Source organism: Stomoxys calcitrans, chromosome 2 (genome assembly GCF_963082655.1).
Source record: "Stomoxys calcitrans chromosome 2, idStoCalc2.1, whole genome shotgun sequence".
NCBI lineage: Eukaryota > Metazoa > Arthropoda > Insecta > Diptera > Muscidae > Stomoxys > Stomoxys calcitrans.
Window position 1 is genome coordinate 203626000 of NC_081553.1, and position 21091 is coordinate 203647090.

At 38.4% G+C, this 21091-nt stretch overlaps 1 protein-coding gene across 4 annotated transcripts in view; it reads right to left on the reverse strand.

Annotated features, from left to right (window-relative positions):
* The window catches only part of LOC106091405 (hemicentin-2), an 844000-nt gene that overhangs the window by 299288 nt on the left and 523621 nt on the right, over window positions 1-21091 (reverse strand). For all 4 annotated transcript variants that reach the window (XM_059361549.1, XM_059361550.1, XM_059361548.1 and 1 more), the window contains one exon: window positions 5214-7006. In XM_059361549.1, the coding sequence (XP_059217532.1) occupies window positions 5214-5277 (64 nt within the window). In that variant the 5' untranslated portion in view covers window positions 5278-7006. The remainder of the gene's footprint in view (window positions 1-5213; window positions 7007-21091) is intronic.

Sequence of the window (21091 nt, forward strand, 5' to 3'; positions counted from 1 at the left end):
GGGACGGTTTAATATCTGACCCTCTTTTCAATCTAACCTAATTCGAAATAGGTTCAGATTTCAGATATGTTCGTCCGTTTTGCAGTAATAATGCAATAAAAGTGTCATATGTTAACCGATACTCTCGAAATTTGGTAGGAGGGATTTTTCTTTGATTATCAATATTATTGGTGAAATTCTTAGAAATCAGTTCAGATTTAAATATAGCTGCCATACATATATATCGCCCGATTTTCTATGGTCAATGCAAGCGCATTTATTGACCAATCATGCCGAAATGTTGTACAGAGATTTCCCCGACGACTACCACAATGTCGAAGAAGTTTGCTAGAAATCTGTTCTGATTTAGATATATATGTGTTTGTCCGATTTGGACTAACATTGCAATAAAGTGGTCATTTGTTAACTGATTATCCTAAAATTTGGAAGGAAGGATTTTCTTGTCTTTTCATGTCTTTTAATAATAGTGGTGAATTTCATAGAAGTCCGTTCAGATTTATATACAGCTGCCATATCTGTATTTCACCCGATTTTTACTTTTAGGGTCACTACAAGCGAATTTTTGTCCAATATTGCCAAAATTGTGCTCGATGACTACCACAATATCTAAGAAGTTTGGTCAAAATCGGTTCAGATTTAGATGTAGCTCCCATTTATGTTCGTCAGATTTTGGCTAATTTGCAATAACTTTTTCAATTGTCCACCGTATTTATTACAATTTGAACATATTTGCTCGTCATATATACTGGGTTGCCAAAAAAGTAATTGCGGATTTTTCATATAGTCGGCGTTGAAAAAGTGTAAAAAAGTATATTTGATTAAAGTTCATTCTAAGTTTTATTAAAAATGCATTTACTTTCTTTTAAAAAATCCGCAATTACTTTTTGGCAACCCAATAGTTTCTTATTTATCAATGATTGCTGTTCGATTCAAGTTTAAGCTCCATGATAAGGGATCTATTTTTTATAGTCGAGTCCGAACGGTGTGCCGCAGAGCGACACCTTTTTGGGAAGAAGTTTTTACATGGCTGCCATACCAAATGGTACAGTACCCCACAAATGTCGCCAGCATTTAGAGGGAAAAATCACCGCTGATAATTTTTTTCTGATGTGCTCGCCAAGATTCGAACCCAGGCTTTCAGAGTTATAAACACGCATGCTAACCTCTGCGTTACGGTGGCTTCCTAATATATATATTTTTTCATCTTAGTAATTAATCTGATGTGCCCCTTTTAATTGTATTGTCATACAATAACATTGCCACTTACATTCATACATACTTGCATTCCCGAGTCCTTGAGCCCGTCATTTTCATCACTTAAGAAGCCTTAACGTACATTTGTCTTAAGTCTTTCCATATCGATTACAATCTTAACAGGTCCCTCAGAGCTAACATCATTTATTGAATTCCAATGCATGCGAGTGTTAATGAATGTTCCATTGAGTGTGTGTGTGTGTGTGTACAGGGTGGCTGATGAATATTGCTACAATGATGAATATTGCTACATTTTTTTTTCGGTGTATGGAATACATTTTTCTTTTATTCATGTTAAATTAAATTATTAAATTAATTATTAAATTATTATTAATTAAATTAATTAATTAATTAATTAAATTAATTATTAAATTATTATTATTAAATAGAAAAAAAGTTATTACATTTTTTTTTGGTAGCGGCTTTCATCAGCCACCCTGTATGTGTGTGCGTACGTGCTATTAATGCCACAGTGGATGAAAACATTGAAGCTATTATTGCGTGTGAGTGTGTTCACTTTAGTGTGGTTTGCCGTGCAACTTTTAATGAGTGGCAATTTAAACAATCGTTCTCTCTCGCTCTCTTTGTTGCTTGGGAATGTTTGTACGCAGTATGTTTGTCCGTCCGTCCTTCTATATCTCTGACAAACACTCACGAATATATTTAAGCACCATTGGTGTTGACACGCACATGAGATTTGAACAACAAATACGCTGACACAAATACCCACACAGCACCGTGTGAACACACAGTGGATCACATAGGCACACAGTTTGCTCACCGTTTGTATGTTACAAACATATGTAAAAATCCTGTCGTTGACAATGTTCAAAAAAAATTAGAATGTATGCAATACTTGAACAACAAACACAACAAAACCAACAAAACATTTGTAATTGTACTCTCGTGCTGCGGTTGAGTATGGCTGTAAAGCCTGGCAAATATGTTAATGGGTTGGCAGCAATATGAATTAGAGCGGGTAGCTTTTTATATCACATAGTTTGATTGACTTATTTATTTGAAAGAGAATATATTTGAAGGTTTTTTTGGGGAAGGGTCTCTTCGATAAACCACTTTTTGACTAAAGGTGGAAATATGTAATGAGTTTCTTGGTTATATTAGGTATTCACTTTGCTAGAGGCTCAAGAAGTCAAGATCCCAGATCGGTTTATATGGCAGCTATATCAGGTTATGAACCGATTTGAACCTTATTTGACACAGTTGTTGAAAGTAAAAATAAAATACGTTTTGCAAAATTTCAGCCAAATCGGATAGGAATTGCGCACTCCAGAAGCTCAAGAAGTCAAATCCCCAGATCTGTTCATATGACAGCTATATCAGGTTATGAACCGATTTGAACCATACTTGGCACATTTTTTGGCTATCATAACGAAATATTTCGTGCAAAAATTCATTTCAATCGGATAAGAATTGTGCCCTCTAGAGGCTCAAGAAGTCAAGACCCAAGATCGGTTTATATGGCAGCTATATCAGGTTATGGACCGATTTGAACCATACTTGGCACAGTTGTTGGGTATCATAACAAAACACGTCGTGCGAAATTCCATTCCAATCGGATAAGAATTGCGCCCTCTAGAGGGTCAAGAAGTCAAGACCCAAAATCGGTTTATATGGCAGCTATATCAGGTTATGGACCGATTTGAACTATACTTGGCACAGTTGTTGGATATAATAACAAAACACGTCGTGCAAAATTTCATTCAAATCAGATAAGAATTGTGCTCTCTAGAGGCTCAAGAAGTCAAGACCCAAGATCGGTTTATATGGCAGCTATATCAGGTTATGGACCGATTTGAACCATACTTGGCACAGTTGTTGGACATAATAACAAAACATGTTGTGCAAAAATTTCATTTCAATCGGATAAGAATTGCGCCCTTTAGAGGCTCAAGAAGTCAAGACCCAAGATCGGTTTATATGGCAGCTATATCAAAACATGGACCGATATGGCCCATTTACAATACCAACCGACCTACACTAATAAAAAGTATTTCTGCAAAATTTCAAGCAGCTAGCTTTACTCCTTCGGAAGTTAGCGTGCTTTCGACAGACAGACGGACGGACGGACGGACAGACGGACGGACGGACGGACAGACGGACGGACATGGCTAGATCTACATAAAATGTCGCCACCATCAAGAATATATATACTTTATGGGGTCTCAGACGAATATTTCGAGTAGTTACAAACAGAATGACGAAATTAGTATACCCCCCATCTTATGGTGGAGGGTATAATTACATATTTCTTCACAAATTTCGCTAGTTTAGTATTCCCGATTCCCACGAAATTTTGCACGAGGGTTTTTCCCGTGACTCTAGATGTAACTGCTCAATTTGATAGAAATTGTTTCAGATTTAGATATAGCACCCATATATATGTATCATCCGATTTTCGCTTCTAAGGCCTTTGCAAACGCTTTCATCAATCGATCTTCCTTTCTTTCCTTTCCAAATCCAAAATATCCCCTGATTTTGGTTGGAATCTGTTCAGATTTGGATAAGGCTCCCATATAAATGTTCGTTCGACTTGGATTAGTATTGCAATAATGTGGTCATTTGTTAACCGATTCTCACGAAAGTTTGGCACAAAGGATTTCCTTGTGACTCCTGGCATCGCTGTTGAATGTCACAGAAATCCTGTTCCTTAATGGAATCTTCATGGGCAAATTTGCATTACTTAGAAAATGTAGTTAGGGGCCTCCATAGCGTAGAGGTTGTGTTGGAATTTTACAGTAAATATAAGAAAAACTTTTCAGCGATGGCTATTCCCTCATTGGTGACTTTGGTTAGGTACTCCGTCGTATAAAACTTTTATCTCGCCTTACGACATGTTGTTAAAAAGGAGTAACCGTATTATTGAACATGAATATTTGAATCGGACACCACCAATTGATGCGAGAAATATATTCGTGATTCATTCCATTGGTACTTTGATGTGAGAATTATGCTGACGCGGTGTTGATGGAGTTTAGCATGCATATTGATACATCCAATAAAGGCGGATGGCCACCATGGCGCAGATGTTAGCATGTCCGTCTATGAAGCCGAACGCTTAGGTTCAAATACCGGCGTGAACATCAACAAAATTTTCAGCGGTGGTTATGCCCTTACTAATGCTGGCTACATTAATAAGGTATACTGTCATGTTAAAACTTCCCTTACCATGTGGTAGGGAGGCCCTTTATCATTGGGCTTAAACTTTATTCGGACTGCACTCATTGATGTGAGAGAAGTATCCCCTGTTCCTTAATGGAACGTTCATGGGAAATTTAGTAGTAGTAATAAAGGTGGTTTTCGGAAGCAAAAAAATTGTTATTTGTTGTTAAATAAATCATATTTAAAGTGTTTCATATTTGAGATTTTATTTTTGTTTTTTTATAATTAATTTTAATTTTGTTGCTTTTTTTAGCCATGAATTGTAAATAACCCCACCTATTGTTCATACTTTTATGTTTTCAAGTGTTTGTATGGCTGAAATAGTTTTCCATGATGTATTTACACATGTCGTTAAAACAATTTACCAATGTCCCTAATTGGCATCTAGAGAATTGTAGAGTTTTACCACACAAATTTATGTTGATTGTTTTTTGTCACCTCATAGTTCAATTCTAAATTAAATATGCCAACATGTACTACATCTTAGGAATTGATAATAGTACATGACAATTTTAACAAATTCAGCAGTATTATGTTCTTTCAACATCGTCGAAATTTGGGTTGTGTGGCGCTGTTCTATCGATTCTTCAACTGTGTGTGTTCTTCGGAAATCAGTCTTCTGATTCCAAATTTGAGGTTGTTTGTCAGATATGCAAGATTTTCTAGAAGCGCACACCGGTTTGTAATCGGTTGGACAGCTTATCACTTAACATTTCACACAACAAATCAATTCATGATAATAAAATTCTAAAGTATTTCAAGTAAATTAATCAACTTACCCATATTTAAATAAAATACAGCGGCCACTATATAATGACACAAATGCATTTGTTGCAAATGCATTTTGATGGTATTCAAATGTATGCTGCAATTTTTGTATGACAATTTGATGTGGTTTCTTAACTATCGATGTTTCAACAGCATTTGTGCAGGAAACGGTGGATTATACGCTGACAACAAGAACTTGTGGCTGGATAACACTTGCCATCAAAGTTACGAACACTTTATGTCGAACAAATTAGGACACAACATGTCTGGATAGATGATTGTTTTTTTTTTTTGTTGGGTTCTTCGTTGCTTTGACAAAATATTATTTTATCTATTTTTTTTCGTTTGTTTCTTTTTTATTTGAGTTTTCAGTTGGCTTTGTCGGTTTTTATGGGATATGCTTTTAACGAATTGCTGTTGAGAGTGTCTTTGTTTTGTTGACTTGGTTTTCTGCTCCTATTAACCTGACGCCGCTTAGACGCTTTGTAAAAAAAATTATTGTTGGCCATAAAAAAAAGAAATGTTGTTTGTAGTCTTAGTTTTGCTTTTAGTTTTAGTTCTTCCTCGATTGCTGTTTCTCTGTTTGTTGTTGTGGTAGCACTTTTACAAAATCGCAAAAATATGTAATAATTTTTTATGACTTTTCTGTACCAGATAGTGGGTGTGCGTGTGTGTGTGAGGGCGATCTTCTTTTTGAAGTCGTTACATTTTTCGGTTTCCGTTTCCTTGAGTTTTTTTTTTTGTTTTTTTTTTTTTTTTGTCTAGCTCACTCTAAGAATTTTTATGTGTGGGAATTTTTTAGTTTAATGGTATTTTGTTCGTTTTACGAGCTATCTGTAATTTTGTTCGGTTTCGCTTAGAAGGACAGCTATTAATAATTGGATCGTTGGTAATGATATCCGAGTTGGGCTTTTTAGTGTTTTTGACTCGGTTTTTTTTTATTATTATTCTTCAGCCAGATAAACGGACGGACAGAATTTATGGAGTTTAATGTGGATTTGAGGTTATTGGAAAACAAATTTTTGTCTTATATACGCGAAATGGCAAAGCCAGCAATAACGGCACATTAATTTTATTATTCTCGCTTTGTATTGTCTTAAATATCGATAACCTTTTATGGCCTTATTGCAAAGAGGCCGTTTAAATCATCATCATTGGCGCGCGCGCGCGAAAAAGGATTGAAGACAATTTGCTGCTTTAATCATGCCGCTTGACATTGCGATATAAATGTTTGTTTTTCGCAGATTAAGGTTTATGGCATTATGAAAATATTTGTTAAAAATTTAAGTGTCCTCCTTTTGTCTTCTTTGGTTATCTTTTATTTTTGTTGGCCTTAACACTTCATTTGTTTGTTTTATTTCGGCATAAATTTATGAGTTCTATGATTACCACTATAAGCCTTTCTTGAATAAGCCAAGCCAAACCATAAAATCCTTGAATATTGCAAGACAAAAATGTTGCCTCCTTTTTTCTCTGCTCTTAGTCAGATTTTAATTTCACTTTGTCATTGTTGTGCTGGTTTCGAAACTTTTGTCCCTTTGGTTTCGAACAATTCGCTTTGTGTGTTTTCTTCTTCACTTATTGCCCAGAAAGCAAAATTTTTCCGGTAGAACAGCCAGGCTGGCTAGCAAGCACTCCATACATTCACGTTATTTATGGTGTTTACATTTTCTGTAGCTGCCAATGTTTCTCGAAGGACTTGAAAATTTATTGTTATGGTTCATTTGTTTATTGTACGCTTTCCATAAAAATTATTCTCCTGGTTATGCTGCTTGCCATACAGCATTGTCTTTGCGCTGCAAATCTGTAATGATAGCCCACAAGAAGGCAAAAAGGGAAACAAAGGGAAAAATCGCATTAGAAATATGTTGCTCCTGATGACATAGAGGTATACATATGTATGTGTGTACATATATCAGTGCATACATTCATATATACCAGTATTAGTATATCTATGGAGTTTATTGTTTAATAATAAATCGATTCGTAGCAAAGATTTATTAGTAATTTATATCTAAAATAAACAATCGCAAGATTTGTTTTTGTTACAGAGCTAATTGGTTTTTCGCTTTGTCCTTTTGCAAAATAAATGTAAATATAAACGACTGAAAGGAAATTCCCATATCAAAACCTAAGGATATTTTGGATAAGCAAATTCGTTTTTCTCCAAAAATGTCTAGAAGTCCGGGAAGAGATTTGTTCATTCAATTAATTGTGAAAAATGGCAATAAATAAAATATACAACTAAGATTATCACAGTGCATCTTTACAGTAAATAACCTACACCACTACCATGGAACTTGTAGCTTATACCACTGCTGTATTACAGGATATCGTCATTTCTTTGTGACTCCTGAGTGGGGCTATGAGAGGACTTTTGAAAAGTAGGACAATCGAATAAAAAACATTTTATAAGTCGACTAGCTGACCCGGGCCCGCTGCGCTGCGCCTTCTTTCACTTTATATGGAACAAAAGTTTCCTTGGAATATTTATTTTCGACAATTAAAGAGCTTTGAGTGAAATACCATGCTACGTATATAGTATATCGCTTGACTAATTGTTTAACAATGAACGTGCCTTTATCTGAATCCCATATGATCTTTATTGGTCTACGAATTTTAGTTTGGATGTAAGGTGTACTCCATTCTTAAAATACTTTATTTCAGCCCGATACTCTCATGATATCTGATTTAGGGGTATGTTCGGAGGTGAGGTGGTCCCCCAGGCACTTGGGCCTGAAAAAATATCAGCATCGTGCTCTTCTTTCAAAAACCATTTATTTAAACTCCATATTGCCATTGGCTTAGGAGAGTTTACACGATGAGACGTCCCCCAAACACATGGCCCAAAATAGCTTATCAAATTCGTTTTCTAATCTTAAATACCACATATTGGCATGGTCGAAAAATTTTTACCCTTTGCGAGGTGTTTTGGGGAAGGGGTGATGCCATAAACACATGGTCCTAAATTTGGGTATCAAATTCGTATTCTACTCCCATATACCTTTATTTGAGCCCCATTTTGCGATGGTCACTAAAAAATTGCTGCTTGTGGGGTATTTTGGGAAAGGGGTTGACCCCCCGAAAATTGGTCCCGAAAGTGGGTATCAATTATTGCTCTACCCTCCAATACCTTTCATTTAAGCTCCACATTGATATGGTCGGTAAATGTGCACGATTTAGGGGTGTTTTGTGGGTTAGGGTGGTCCCCCAAAACAGGAAAAGCCCGGGAAATATACCAGCAATGTGCTCTATTCTTATATATCTATATATCATTTTTTTGAACCCCATATTGCCATTGGCCTAAAAATTGGATATCAAATTCGTTTTCAAATCTCATTTAAACTCCTTATTGCAAAAGTCAGCAATTATGTCCGGTTTGGGGTATTGGCCCTAAAAACTATGAATATTTAGTTCCACTCTTATTAAGACCCAAATTGTCTTACGTCCTATTTGGGGGGTTGTTATGGTGGTGGGACGTCCCCTAAACAGTTGGTCCCTAATGTTGATATCAGATACGTGGTCTACTCCCACATACCTTTAATTTGAGCCTCATATTTCCATAGTCGGCAAACATGACCGGGGGATGGGCGGCCACTCAGTGAGTTGGCCTTGGATATATATATCGGATTCTTGTTCCACTTTAAAAACCCTCTTTTTTGAGCCTCATATTGCAATAGTCAGAAAATACTTACTATTTGGGTGGTGTTGTGGGGTGGGGGGTGGCCTCATAGACACTTTTCCCGAATATTGATATCAGCTTCGTGCTTTACTCCCAAAAACCATTCATTTGAGCCCCATGTGGCTATGGTCGTTAATTTGTCCCCTTTGGGGGACGTTTTTGGGGAGAGGCGGCCCCTCCAAACACTTGATCCCATATTTAGATATCAGTTTCTAATTCTACACTCAAATACCTTTTATTTAAGCCCCATATTCCCATGGTCAGTAAATAAGTCCTGTTTGGGGGGTGTTTTGGGGTAGGGGTCCACCCCCCCAGAAACGTGGTCCCACATTTGGATATCAGATTCGTATTCTACTCGCAAATACCTTTCATTTGAGTCCCATATTACCATGGTTGGTAAATATGTCCGATTTAGGGGTGTTTTGGGGTTTGGGGTGCTCCCCCTAGCACTTGGTCCGACAATTGGATATCAGATACGTTTTCTTATCATAAATAATTTTCATTTGAGTCCCATATTGTTGTGATTGGTCTACATATATGTTTGATAGGTTTTAGGGTGGGGCAGCCCCCCTAGTTTCACCATCCGAAATTTGAATACCAATTTTTATACCCTCCACCATAAGATGGGGGGTATACTAATTTCGTCATTCTGTTTGTAACTACTCGAAATATTCGTCTGAGACCCCATAAAGTATATATATTCTTGATCGTCGTGACATTTTATGTCGATCTAGCCATGTACGTCCGTCTGTCCGTCCGTCCGTCCGTCCGTCCGTCCGTCCGCCTGTCGAAAGCACGCTAACTTCCGAAGTAGTTAAGCTAGCCGCTTGAAGTTTTTCACAAATACTTCTTATTAGTGTAGGTCGGTTGGTATTGTAAATGGGCCATATCGGTCCATGTTTTAATATAGCTGCCATATAAACCGATCTTGGGTCTTGACTTCTTGAGCCTGTAGAGTGCGCAATTCTTATCCGATTGGAATGAAATTTTGCACGACGTGTTTTGTTATGATATCCAACAACTGCGCCAAGTATGGTTCAAATCGGTTCATAACCTGATATAGCTGCCATATAAACCGATCTTGGGTCTTGACTTCTTGAGCCTCTGGAGTGCGCAATTCTTATCCGAATGGAATGGAATTTCGCACGACGTGTTTTGTTATGATATCCAACAACTGTGCAAAGTATGGTTCAAATTGGTCCATAACCTGATATAGCTGTCATATAAACAGATCTGGGGATTTGACTTCTTGAGCTTTTAGAGGGCGCAATTCCTATCCGATTTGGCTGAAATTTTGCATGACGTATTTTATTTTTACTTTCAACAACTGTGTCCGTCGTACAAAATTTGCCTGAAATTTTGTACGACGGATCCTCTCATGACCATCAACAAACGTGTTTATTATGGTCTGAATCGGTCTATAGCCCGATACAGATCCCATATAAATCGTTCTCTCTATTTTACTTCGTGAGCCCCAATGCGCCCAATTCTTATACGAATTGGCTGAAATTTTACACAGGTCTCCAACATATAATTTAATTGTGGTCCGAACCGGACCATATCTTGATATCGTTTTAATAGCAGAGCAACTCTTTTCTTATATCCTTTTTTGCCTAAGAAGATCCATGGTGGAGGGTATATAAGATTCGGCCCGGCCGAACTTAGCACGCTTTTACTTGTTTAAATATTTTTAGGGTGCTATATGAGAGCACTTCGTATAAATCGCACCACCCATCTCCGAGATCTGGCGTTTCTGAAAATTAGGGCAAGGGGGAGGGTCCGCCCCCCCCCCCCCCCCCCCCCTTCAGATATCAAAGAATGTAGTACCCTATTTTAACCACTGGGTAATTATGCAGCATCAATGAAAATTTCAAGAAAATCAGTTCAGCCGTTTCTGAGTCTATAAGGAGCACACTAACATACAAACATACAAACAAACCTACAAACAAACACACATTGATTTTTATGTATGAGGTAACTGCAAATCGGACGAACATATATATGGTAGCTATATCTAAATCTGAAGGGATTTTTTCCAATTTCAATAGACTTCGTCTCCAGGGACAGACGGACATATTGGGTTGCCCAAAAAGTAATTGCGGATTTTTGACATGTGCAAAATTTCGGAAAAAACAAATACGACCTGCAGTTTGATTACAAGAATATATGGACTCACAAACGTACAGACATGGACATGGCTAATTCGAATCAGAAAGTGATTCTGAGTCGATCGGTATACTTATCAATGGGTCTATCTCTCTTCCCACTGAGTTTTACAAACAAATGCACTGAATTATAATACCCTGTACTACAGTAGTGGTGGAGCGTATAAAATTATCATTGAGCTTAAACTTGAATCACTTAGAACCCATCGATATGTGAGAGTTTTGAGACTTGTTATTCTTTAAACCTTATCCGATTTGGCTGAGTTCTTGAGTCAACTATCCTTAAGATTATCAGATTTGGCTATATTCCAGAGTCAGGTTTTGGGTTCTTAAGACCATGTCATGCTGGATGTAGTTCCCATAAAAACCATTATTCCAATAGTGTTTATCTATTGAGCGTAAAGGAGGCAGAATTGGCTAAATCTTTGTATGTGGCTTAAGCTATTATCCCCCCAATTGAACAAAAGTCCCTGTATACTGGATTTTATTGCTACAGCTACATTCTATTGGCTATGTAAATTCTCAACATATCTGAAATCAATGTAACACATTCATTAAGATTTATCAGAACATACAAATTGACCTCAACGAAGTCACAAAAAACTGTAACCTTTCGTGACCCAAATATGGTTATAGCACTCCAAAAAAGTATAAATAAAAAAAAGCATTGTACATTGAAATGTCCTTTGTCTTTTTTTTTAACAAAATAAAAAATAAGACTTTGGAGAACAATGGCTGAGCTGTTTTCCATTACCTTTTCGCCCAACAACCGCAATTATTTTATGCCAAAAATATGTATGAAAAACACCAAAAATAAAATGTGTCTTTTTTGTGGTACAACCGGCTTAAATTCAAGCCTTTGTGTTTGTGTTTTTGCTCCATAAACCCACGAATATTTGATTTCGCTTTTTCCTGTTTCAAATATTCATATACATGGTCACTTAAAAATATAGCACAACAATAAATACGAGCAGATATATTCAACATATTTGCATAAATTTGTAAATTTTATTGGTGTTTGTGTTTTAAGAGAGTGAAAATACAGGAAGACGGACAGACGGATTAATATGGCTAATCAGCTAGTAAATCTAAAACGATCAGTGCACAAAAATATGGGCGTTACAAAACTGCAATAGTTTAATAGCTCATCTAGTTCAGTCAGAGGGGTTCATGGCAGTTACAAAGGTTAGGTTGAGTGGGTTGCCTACCAAAGGGGAAGATAGAACGGAAAGAGAAAGAAGATGTGCGACCTCAGACTAAAGGTTATACTGAAATAAAAAAAGACAGGAGGAATGGTGAACCCGAGCGGGGGGTGAAGAAACGTCCATCACCACCCAAGTACGGATGTTCCTACGCTGGAGCTTATGGCAGCTCCCTTATGGAACCATCCTGTTCCTTCAACAAATCTCTGGAGACTTATCAGAGGTACGTTCACAAGTTCACCCAGATCACGGAAGAAACGGCTTCCCAGAAAGGAGAGCCTACGTCCCAGCAGACACGAACATTAACACAGCAAGTGCTCAATAGTCTCCTCTTCATCCTCATAGAGGCAACTCCTACAATTATTGTGTGGTATTCACATGCGCGCCGATATGCGGCCTATGGCACAGTGTACGGTTATGACCCCTTTTAAGGTACTCATCGATCTCTTATCGAACGCCAGCAACTCTCGCGTCCTCCCCCGGTCGATGGCGGGCCAAAGCGCCTTTGCCGTCCGGCAGCCATGGGGTGAAAAAACGACCATCCCCACACAAGCACGGATTTACCTACGCCGGAGATTATGGCACCCTCCATCAGAACCATCCTGTTCCTTCAAAATATCTCAGGAGGACTACCAGAGGTACGCAAGTTCACCCAGATCACAGAAAAAAGCCTCCTTATCGAACGCCAGCAACTCTCTCGTCCTCCTCCGGTCAATGACGAGGCAAAGCGCCTTTGCCGTCCGGCAACTATCCACCGAGTCCCACCTCGTCACAGACGCCGACGCCGTCCCCGCCCTCCCCTCTACTGTATTCAGTAGCAAGACAAATGACACATAGGCAAGATCGGTGACTGGTCCGCACGGCGCAGATAAACCCCTCCTGGTGCACTCGTCTGCCCTATCATTCCGTGGAATACTCTCATGCCCAAGAACACATGTCAGCGTCACATGGTGGGCCTGGAGCCTATGCAGGGACTCCAAACAATTCGCCACGCGTTTCGACCTCAGTAACATATGTATATTCAAATTTTATAGGCATAAAATCTCTTGAAACGAAATTTGTCAAAACAATTCAAAATCCAAAATTTTTAACAAGTTATGTTCGGCCAAGGCCGCATCTTACATACCCTCCACCATGGTTCGCAATTGTCGAGTTCTTTGCGCGGTATCTCTTTTCGGGCAAACAAAGAATAGTGGATAAGAATTGTTACGCTATTGGAGATATAGCAAGTTATAGTCCGATTCGTATCATAAGCGAATTGAATGTTCAAGACCATAGTTGAAGTCATTGGGATATATTTCAGTCAATTCGGTTAAGATTTGTGCCTTGTAGGGGCTCAAGAAGCATAATCGGGAGATCGGGAGCTGTATGAGGCTATAGATCGACTAAGACCAAATTAGACACGTTTGCTGAACGTCATTGAAGTTGTACAAAATTTCAGCCAATTCGGATAAGAATTGCGCCCTTTAGAGGCTTAAGAAGTCAAGATCCCAGTTGGTTCATATGGCAGCTACATCAGGTTATGTACCGATTTGATCCATATTTATTGCATTTGTTGGAAGTCATACTAAAGTACTTCATACTAAATTTCAGCCAAATCGGATGAGAATAACGCCCTCTAGTGGCTCAAGAAGTCAAAATCCAAGATCGGTTCATATGGCAGCTATATCAGGTTATGGAACAATTTAAACCATGTTTATCACAGTTGTTGGAAGTCATAAAAAAACAGTTAATGCAAAATTCCTGCCAAATCTGATAAGAATTGCGCCCACTAGTGGCTCAAGATGTCAACACCCAAGATCGATTTATATGGCAACTATATAAAGTTATGAACCGATTTCAACCATACTACGCGCAGTTGTTGAAAGTCATAACAGAACACTTCGTGCAAAATTTCAGCCAAATCGGGTAAGTTTTGCGCCCTCTAGTGGCTCAAGAAGTCAAGACCCAAGATCGGTTTATATGGCAGCTGTATCAGGATAAAGACCTGTTTAAACCATACTTAGCGCAGTTGTTGAAAGTCATAACAAAAACCTTAATGCTAAATTATAGCCACATCGGATAAGAATTGCGCCCTCTAGTGGCTCAAGAAGTCAAGACCCAAGATCGGTTTATATGGCAGCTATATCAGGTTATGTACCGATTTAAATCATACTTAGCACTGTTGTCAAAAATGATATCAAAACACCACGTGGAAAATTTCAGCGAAATAGGATACGAAATACGCCCTCTATATGCTCAAGAAGTCAAGGCCCAAGATCGGTTTATAAGGCAACTATATAAAGCTATGAACCGATTTCACCGATTGAAAGTCATAACAGAACACTTCGTGCAAAATTTCAGCCAAATCGGATAAGAATATCGCCCTCTATAGGCTCAAGAAGTCAAGATCCAAGATCGGTTTATATGGCACCTATATCAAGTTTGAACCGATTTGAACCATACTTAGCATCATTATTGGAAATGATACCAAAACACCACGTGCAAAATTTCAGCCAAATCGGATAAGAATTACGACCTCTAGTGGCTCAAGAAGTCAAGACCCAAGATCGGTTTATATGGCAGCTATATCAGGTTATGAACTGATTTGAATCATACTAAACGTAGTTGTTGGAAGTGGTACCAAAGCATTTCGTGCAAAATTTTAACCAAATCCGATAAGAATTGCACCCTCTAGTGGCTCAAGAAGTCAAGCAGCTATATCAAAACATGGACCGTTTACAATCCCAACCGACCTACTTTAATAAGTTATATTTGTGCAAAATTTCAAGCGCTTAGCGTTAAGATAGCGTGCTTTCGAAAGGCGGAAATTTCGGCGATCTTGCTGAAATTTCAAACAGTGGGCTATTTTAAGCCTCTCAACATCTGACTTAAATATGGTTCAAATCGGACTATATTTAGATATAGGTGCCATATAGACCGATCTGCCGATAAAGGGTCTGAAGCCCATAAAAACTTTATTTGTTACCCGATATCGCTGAAATTTGAAACAGTGAGTAGTTTTAGGCCTTCCAACATAGGACCCAAATATGGTTCAGATTGGACTATACTTAGATATAGCTGCCATATAGACCGATCTGCCGATAAAGGGTTTGAAGCCCATAAAAGCTTTATTTTTCATCCGATTTCGCTGAAATTTGAAACAGTGAGTAATTTTAGGCCTGCCAATATAGAACCCAAATATGGTTCAGATCGGACTATATTTAGATATAGTTGCCATATAGACCGATCTCCAGATAAAGGGTTTGAAGCCCATAAAACCTTTATTTTTCATCCGATTTCGCTGAAATTTGAAACATTGGGTAGTTTTACGCCTCCCAATATAGGGCCCAAATATGGTTCGAACTGGACTATACTTAGATATAGCTGCCATATGGACCGATCTGCTGATAAAGGGTCTGAAGCCCATAAGAACTTTATTTTTTAACCGATTTCGCTGATATTTGAACCAGTGTGCTATTTTAAGCCTCTCGACATCTGACCTAAATATGATTCATATCAGACTATATTAAGATATAGTTGCCATATAGACCGATCTTCAGATAAAGGGCCTGAAGCCCATAGCAGCTTTATTTTTTAACCGATTTCGCTGAAATTTGAAACAGTGGGTAGTTTTAGGTTTCCCAACATCCGTCTCAAATATGGTTCAGATTGGACTATAATTAGATATAGCTGCCATAAACACCGATCTGCCGATAAAGGGTCTGAAGCCCATAAGAGCTCTATTTATTACCCGATTTCGCAGAAATTTGATACAGTGGGTAGTTTTAGGTTTCCCAACATCCGTCCCAAATATGGTTCAGATCGGACTATATTTGAATGTAGCTGCCATACAGATTGATCTCCCGATAAAGGGTCTGAAGCCTATAAAAGCTTTATTTGTTAACCAATTTCACTGAAATTTGAAACAGTGAATAGTTTAAGGCCTCCCATAATAGGACCCACATATGGTTCAGATCGGACTGTATTTAGATATAGCTGTCATATAGACCGATCTGCCGATAACGAGTTTGAAGCCCGTAAAATCTTTACTTATTACACGATTTCGCTGAAATTTGAAATACAAAATTCAACAGTGACTTATATTTATTAAACCACTCCATCTCCGTGCTGAAATTGGATGCATAAGTTATCCAATTTTCACTGGATTGTGGCGAAAGGGGGGTTTATATGTACTCCCGAGGTGGTGGATATCCAAAGTTCGGCCCCGCCGAACTTATCGCTTTTTTACTTGTTTTATACCAGTTTTCTTTGTACATTTTAATCCCTTCAGCAACAATTTTCCACATATTATTTATGTTAATTATTGAACAAAGCAGTAAAAGGTGTCACTACAGTAATTATTATTACCACATCATATAATCCTATAATGTACGACCCATGAAATGCACACTGCCCACAATTATGGTCCGCTATTTGGTTGTCTATATGGAAGCCACTTCTACTATAAATTGCGTTGGTATTTGTGTTAATTATCTTATTAAAAGACACGGCCCTAATGCCATATAAGTGGTTGACCAAGTCATTGGAGATACATACCACACATACATACACATGTATACATATATCGATTTTATATCCATGGCTGCATAACCATACACGAGTGTATGAAAATGTGTTCGTTAGCGGTCGCGTGCACCATCTGAGTGAAAGATTTAAAGGACCTATGAAACTATTTTCATTACTATTTTTTTTTCTTCGTTTCTGTTTCTTCTTTTCTTTCTGTGTGTCTGTAAAGGCTCTCACCCCAATTATAAAAGCTTATGAAACTAATTACTAGCACCACATACACATATGCAGCGTTTGTGAGTATCTAAAGCTGTGCCATTGCCACTTGAACTATGCCATGCAATGAAGTACATACGCATCTCTACTACAATAAGATGCGAAAATAAGTGTGTAAAGAAAGAATACAATTAAAAAAGGGTAGCTTTTAAGGATGACATTGGAATGGAGGTTTGTAGTTTTTTTTATACCCACCACCGAAGGATGGGGGTATATTCATTTTGTCATTCCGTTTGCAACACATCGAAATATCCATTTCCGACCCTATAAAGTATATATATTCTTGATCAGCGTAAAAATCTAAGACGATCTAGGCATGTCCGTCCGTCTGTCCGTCTGTCTGTTGAAATCACGCTACAGTCTTTAAAAATTGAGATATTGAGCTGAAATTTTACACAGATTCTTTTTTTGTCCATAAGCAGGTTAAGTTCGAAGATGGGCTATATCGGACTATATCTTCATATAGCCCCCATATAAACCGATCCGCCGCTTTAGGGTCTTAGGCCCATAAAAGCCACATTTATTATCCGATTTTGCTGAAATTCGGGACAGTGAGTTTTGTTAGGCCCTTCGACATCCTTTGTCAATTTGGCCCAGATCGGTTCAGATTTGGATATAGCTGCCATATAGACCGATCCTCCGATTTAGGGTCTAAGGGCCATAAAAGCCACATCTTTTATCCGATTCCACTGAAATTCGGGACAGTGAGTTTTGTTAGGCCCTTCGACATCTTTTGTCAATTTGGCCCAGATCGGTTCAGATTTGGATATAGCTGCCATATAGACCGATCCTCCGATTTATGGTCTTAGGCCCATAAAAACCACATTTTATATCCGATTTCGATGAAATTTGACAAAGAGAGTTGTGTTAGGCCCTTCAACATTCTTCGTCAATTTGGCCCAGAACGGTCCAGATTTGGATATAGCTGCCATATAGACCGATCCACCGATTTATGGTCTTAGGCCCATAAAAGCCACATTTATTATCCGATTTTGCTGAAATTCGGGACAGTGAGTTTTGTTAGGCCCTTCGACATCCTTCGTCAATTTGGTCCAGATCGGTCCAAATTTGGATATAGCTGCCATATAGACCGATCCTCCAATTTAGGGTCTTAGGCCCATAAAAGCCACATTTATTATCCGATTTTGCTGAAATTTGGGACAGTGATTAGCCTTAGGCCCTTCGACATCTTTCTTCTATTTGGCCCTGATCGGTTCAGATTTTGATATAGCTGCCATATAGACCGATCTCTCGATTTAAGGTTTTGGGCCCATAAAAAGCGTATTTATTGTCCGATGTCGCCGAAATTTGGGACAATGACTTGTGTTGGGCACTTCGATATTTGTCTTCAATTTGGCTCAGATCGGTCCAGACTTGGATATAGCTGCCATATAGACCGATCGCTCGGTTGAACAATGACTTGTACTTATAAGCATTTGGTCTAAATCGGATGATATCTATAGAGCTGCTATGGGGCATAAGGTATGCATTTTTCACTGGATTTTGACGAAATGTGCTTCACATATATACCCGAGGTGGTGGGTATCCAAAGTTCGGCCCGGCCGAACTTAACGCCTTCTTACTTGTTTTAACTTCATTTTTACCATACACCTTTATTTTGGGAATATTTTGCAATGTAGAAAGGCAAGACATTTTTTCGATCATTACCATTGCACTTTTTATAATGTATCTGCAACCTGACATAGCTGCATCTGAAGTTATTTTTTAATCCACATCTTATAGTGTCCAACTATTGGCGTTTATGGTAAACGCTGTAACTACAAAATATCTGTCAATTATTACGTTATATACTTTGCAATAAAGTAGCAAACATTAAATTAGCAAAGGACACCAGACAAGTTTCAGAATAAGGGAGGCTAGATGAAGAGTCAAACACAGCAAAGCAATCAAGCTTAAATGAAACAATGCAGGCTCTTACACAGCATAGATGGCCTTTTAGAAATGTTTCTTTGTGCTAATGGGTAAAACGGCAAAATAGAAAACAACGCTCGCCCTAGAAGATGTTGGTGGTAGTGGTAACAAACTCGTCTAACTAGTTCGGATGCGATTATGTGTTGAGAACAATTCCCCAAAGCAATTAAAACGATAAGACTGACTATAATAATCAATGTAGCTGCATCAGCCATCCCTGCAAACATTTTTGATCGCCAAATAAGAGCGGACGAGGTAGTTTAAGAGCCGCAGACGATTTCCCCTTCGTAAGGAATTGTGTCCTCAAGAAAATCTTTCTGGAAGAGTGTTCTTCGTTGCTCCCATACGAGTTGCTAAAGAGTAAGTCAGAAGAGTTTTGAAAGATCTAAAAATCGCGAAAGAGGCGAAAGGGCGAGTAAAAACCAAGTAAAAAGATGTTAAGTTCGGCCGGGCCGAACTTTGGATACCCACCACTTTGGGTATATATGTGAACAACCTTTCGTCAAAATCCTGTGAAAAATGCATACCTTATGCCCCATAGCAGCTATATAGACATATCGTCCGATTTAGACCAAATGCTTATAAGTACAAGTCATTGTTCAACCGAGAGATCGGTCTATATGGCAGCTATATCCAAATCTGGACCGATCTGGGCCAAATTGAAGACAAACATAGAAGGGCCCAATACAACTCACTGTCCCAAATTTCGGCGACATCGGACAATTAATGCGCCTTTTATGGGACCAAAACCATATATCGAGAGATCGGTCTGTATGACAGCTATATCCAAATCTGAACCGATCAGAGCCAAATTGAAGAAAGATGTCGAATGGCCTAAGGCAACTCACTGACACAAATTTCAACAAAATCGGATAATAAATGCGGCTTTTATGGGCCTAAGACATTAAATCTGAGGATCGGTCTATATGGCAGCTATATCCAAATCTGGACCGATCTGGGCCAAATTGACGAAGAATGTCGAAGGGCCTAACATAATTGACTGTACCAAATTTCAGTAAAATCGGATAATAAATGTGGCTTTTGTTGGCCTAAGACCCTAAATCGGCGGATCGGTCTATATGGCAGCTATATCCAAATCTGGACCGATCTGAGCTACACTGACGAAGGATGTCGAAGGGCCTAACACAACTCACTGTCCAAAATTTCAACAAAATCGGATAATAAATGTGGCTTTTATGGGCCTAAGACCCTAAATCGGCCGATCGGTCTGTATGGGGGCTATATCAAGATAAAGTCCGATATAGCCCATCTTCGAACTAAACCTGCTTATGGACAAAAAAGGAATCTGTGCAAAGTTTCAGCTCAAAATCTCTATTTTTAAAGACTGTAGCATGATTTCAACAGACAGACGGACAGATGGACAGACGGACGGACATGTCTAGACCGTCTTAGATTTTTACGCTGATCAAGAATATATATGCTTTATAGGGTCGGAAATGGATATTTCGATGTGTTGCAAACGGAGTAACAAAATGAATATACCCCCATCCTTCGGTGGTGGGTATAAAAATCAAGAGATACATATATTGGGTTGCCCAGAAAGTAATTGCGGATTTTTCATATAGTCGGCGTTGACAAATTTTTTCACAGCTTGTGACTCTGTAATTGCATTCTTTCTTCTGTCAGTTATCAGCTGTTACTTTTAGCTTGCTTTAGAAGAAAAGTGTAAAAAAAGTATATTTGATTAAAGTTCATTCTAAGTTTTATTAAAAATGCATTTACTTTCTTTTCAAAAATCCGCAATTACTTTTTGGGCAACCCAATATATGGGTGCTATATCTAAATCTGAACAAATTTCTATGAAATTTACCAATGAACATATGGGACATAAGAAAAATCTTAGTGTAGCCGGGTCCAGGTGGCGTCCCGCTAAGTTCTAAGTTTTTTGTACTGAAGTATTGCATAGCTACATTATTCACAATTGTCTCAACTATTATAAAAGGGATAACCGCCACACAGGCTGGAACATTGAGGTCCGATCTATGTGGTGTTCATTGCTGTCACGAGAAGCTTAGCTGCTAGCTACCGGTCGCGTCCACAGGTTGCGGATAGTGAAATGCTCCATACGGGATAGCTGCAGTGGCAATCGCCGTCGATCAGCA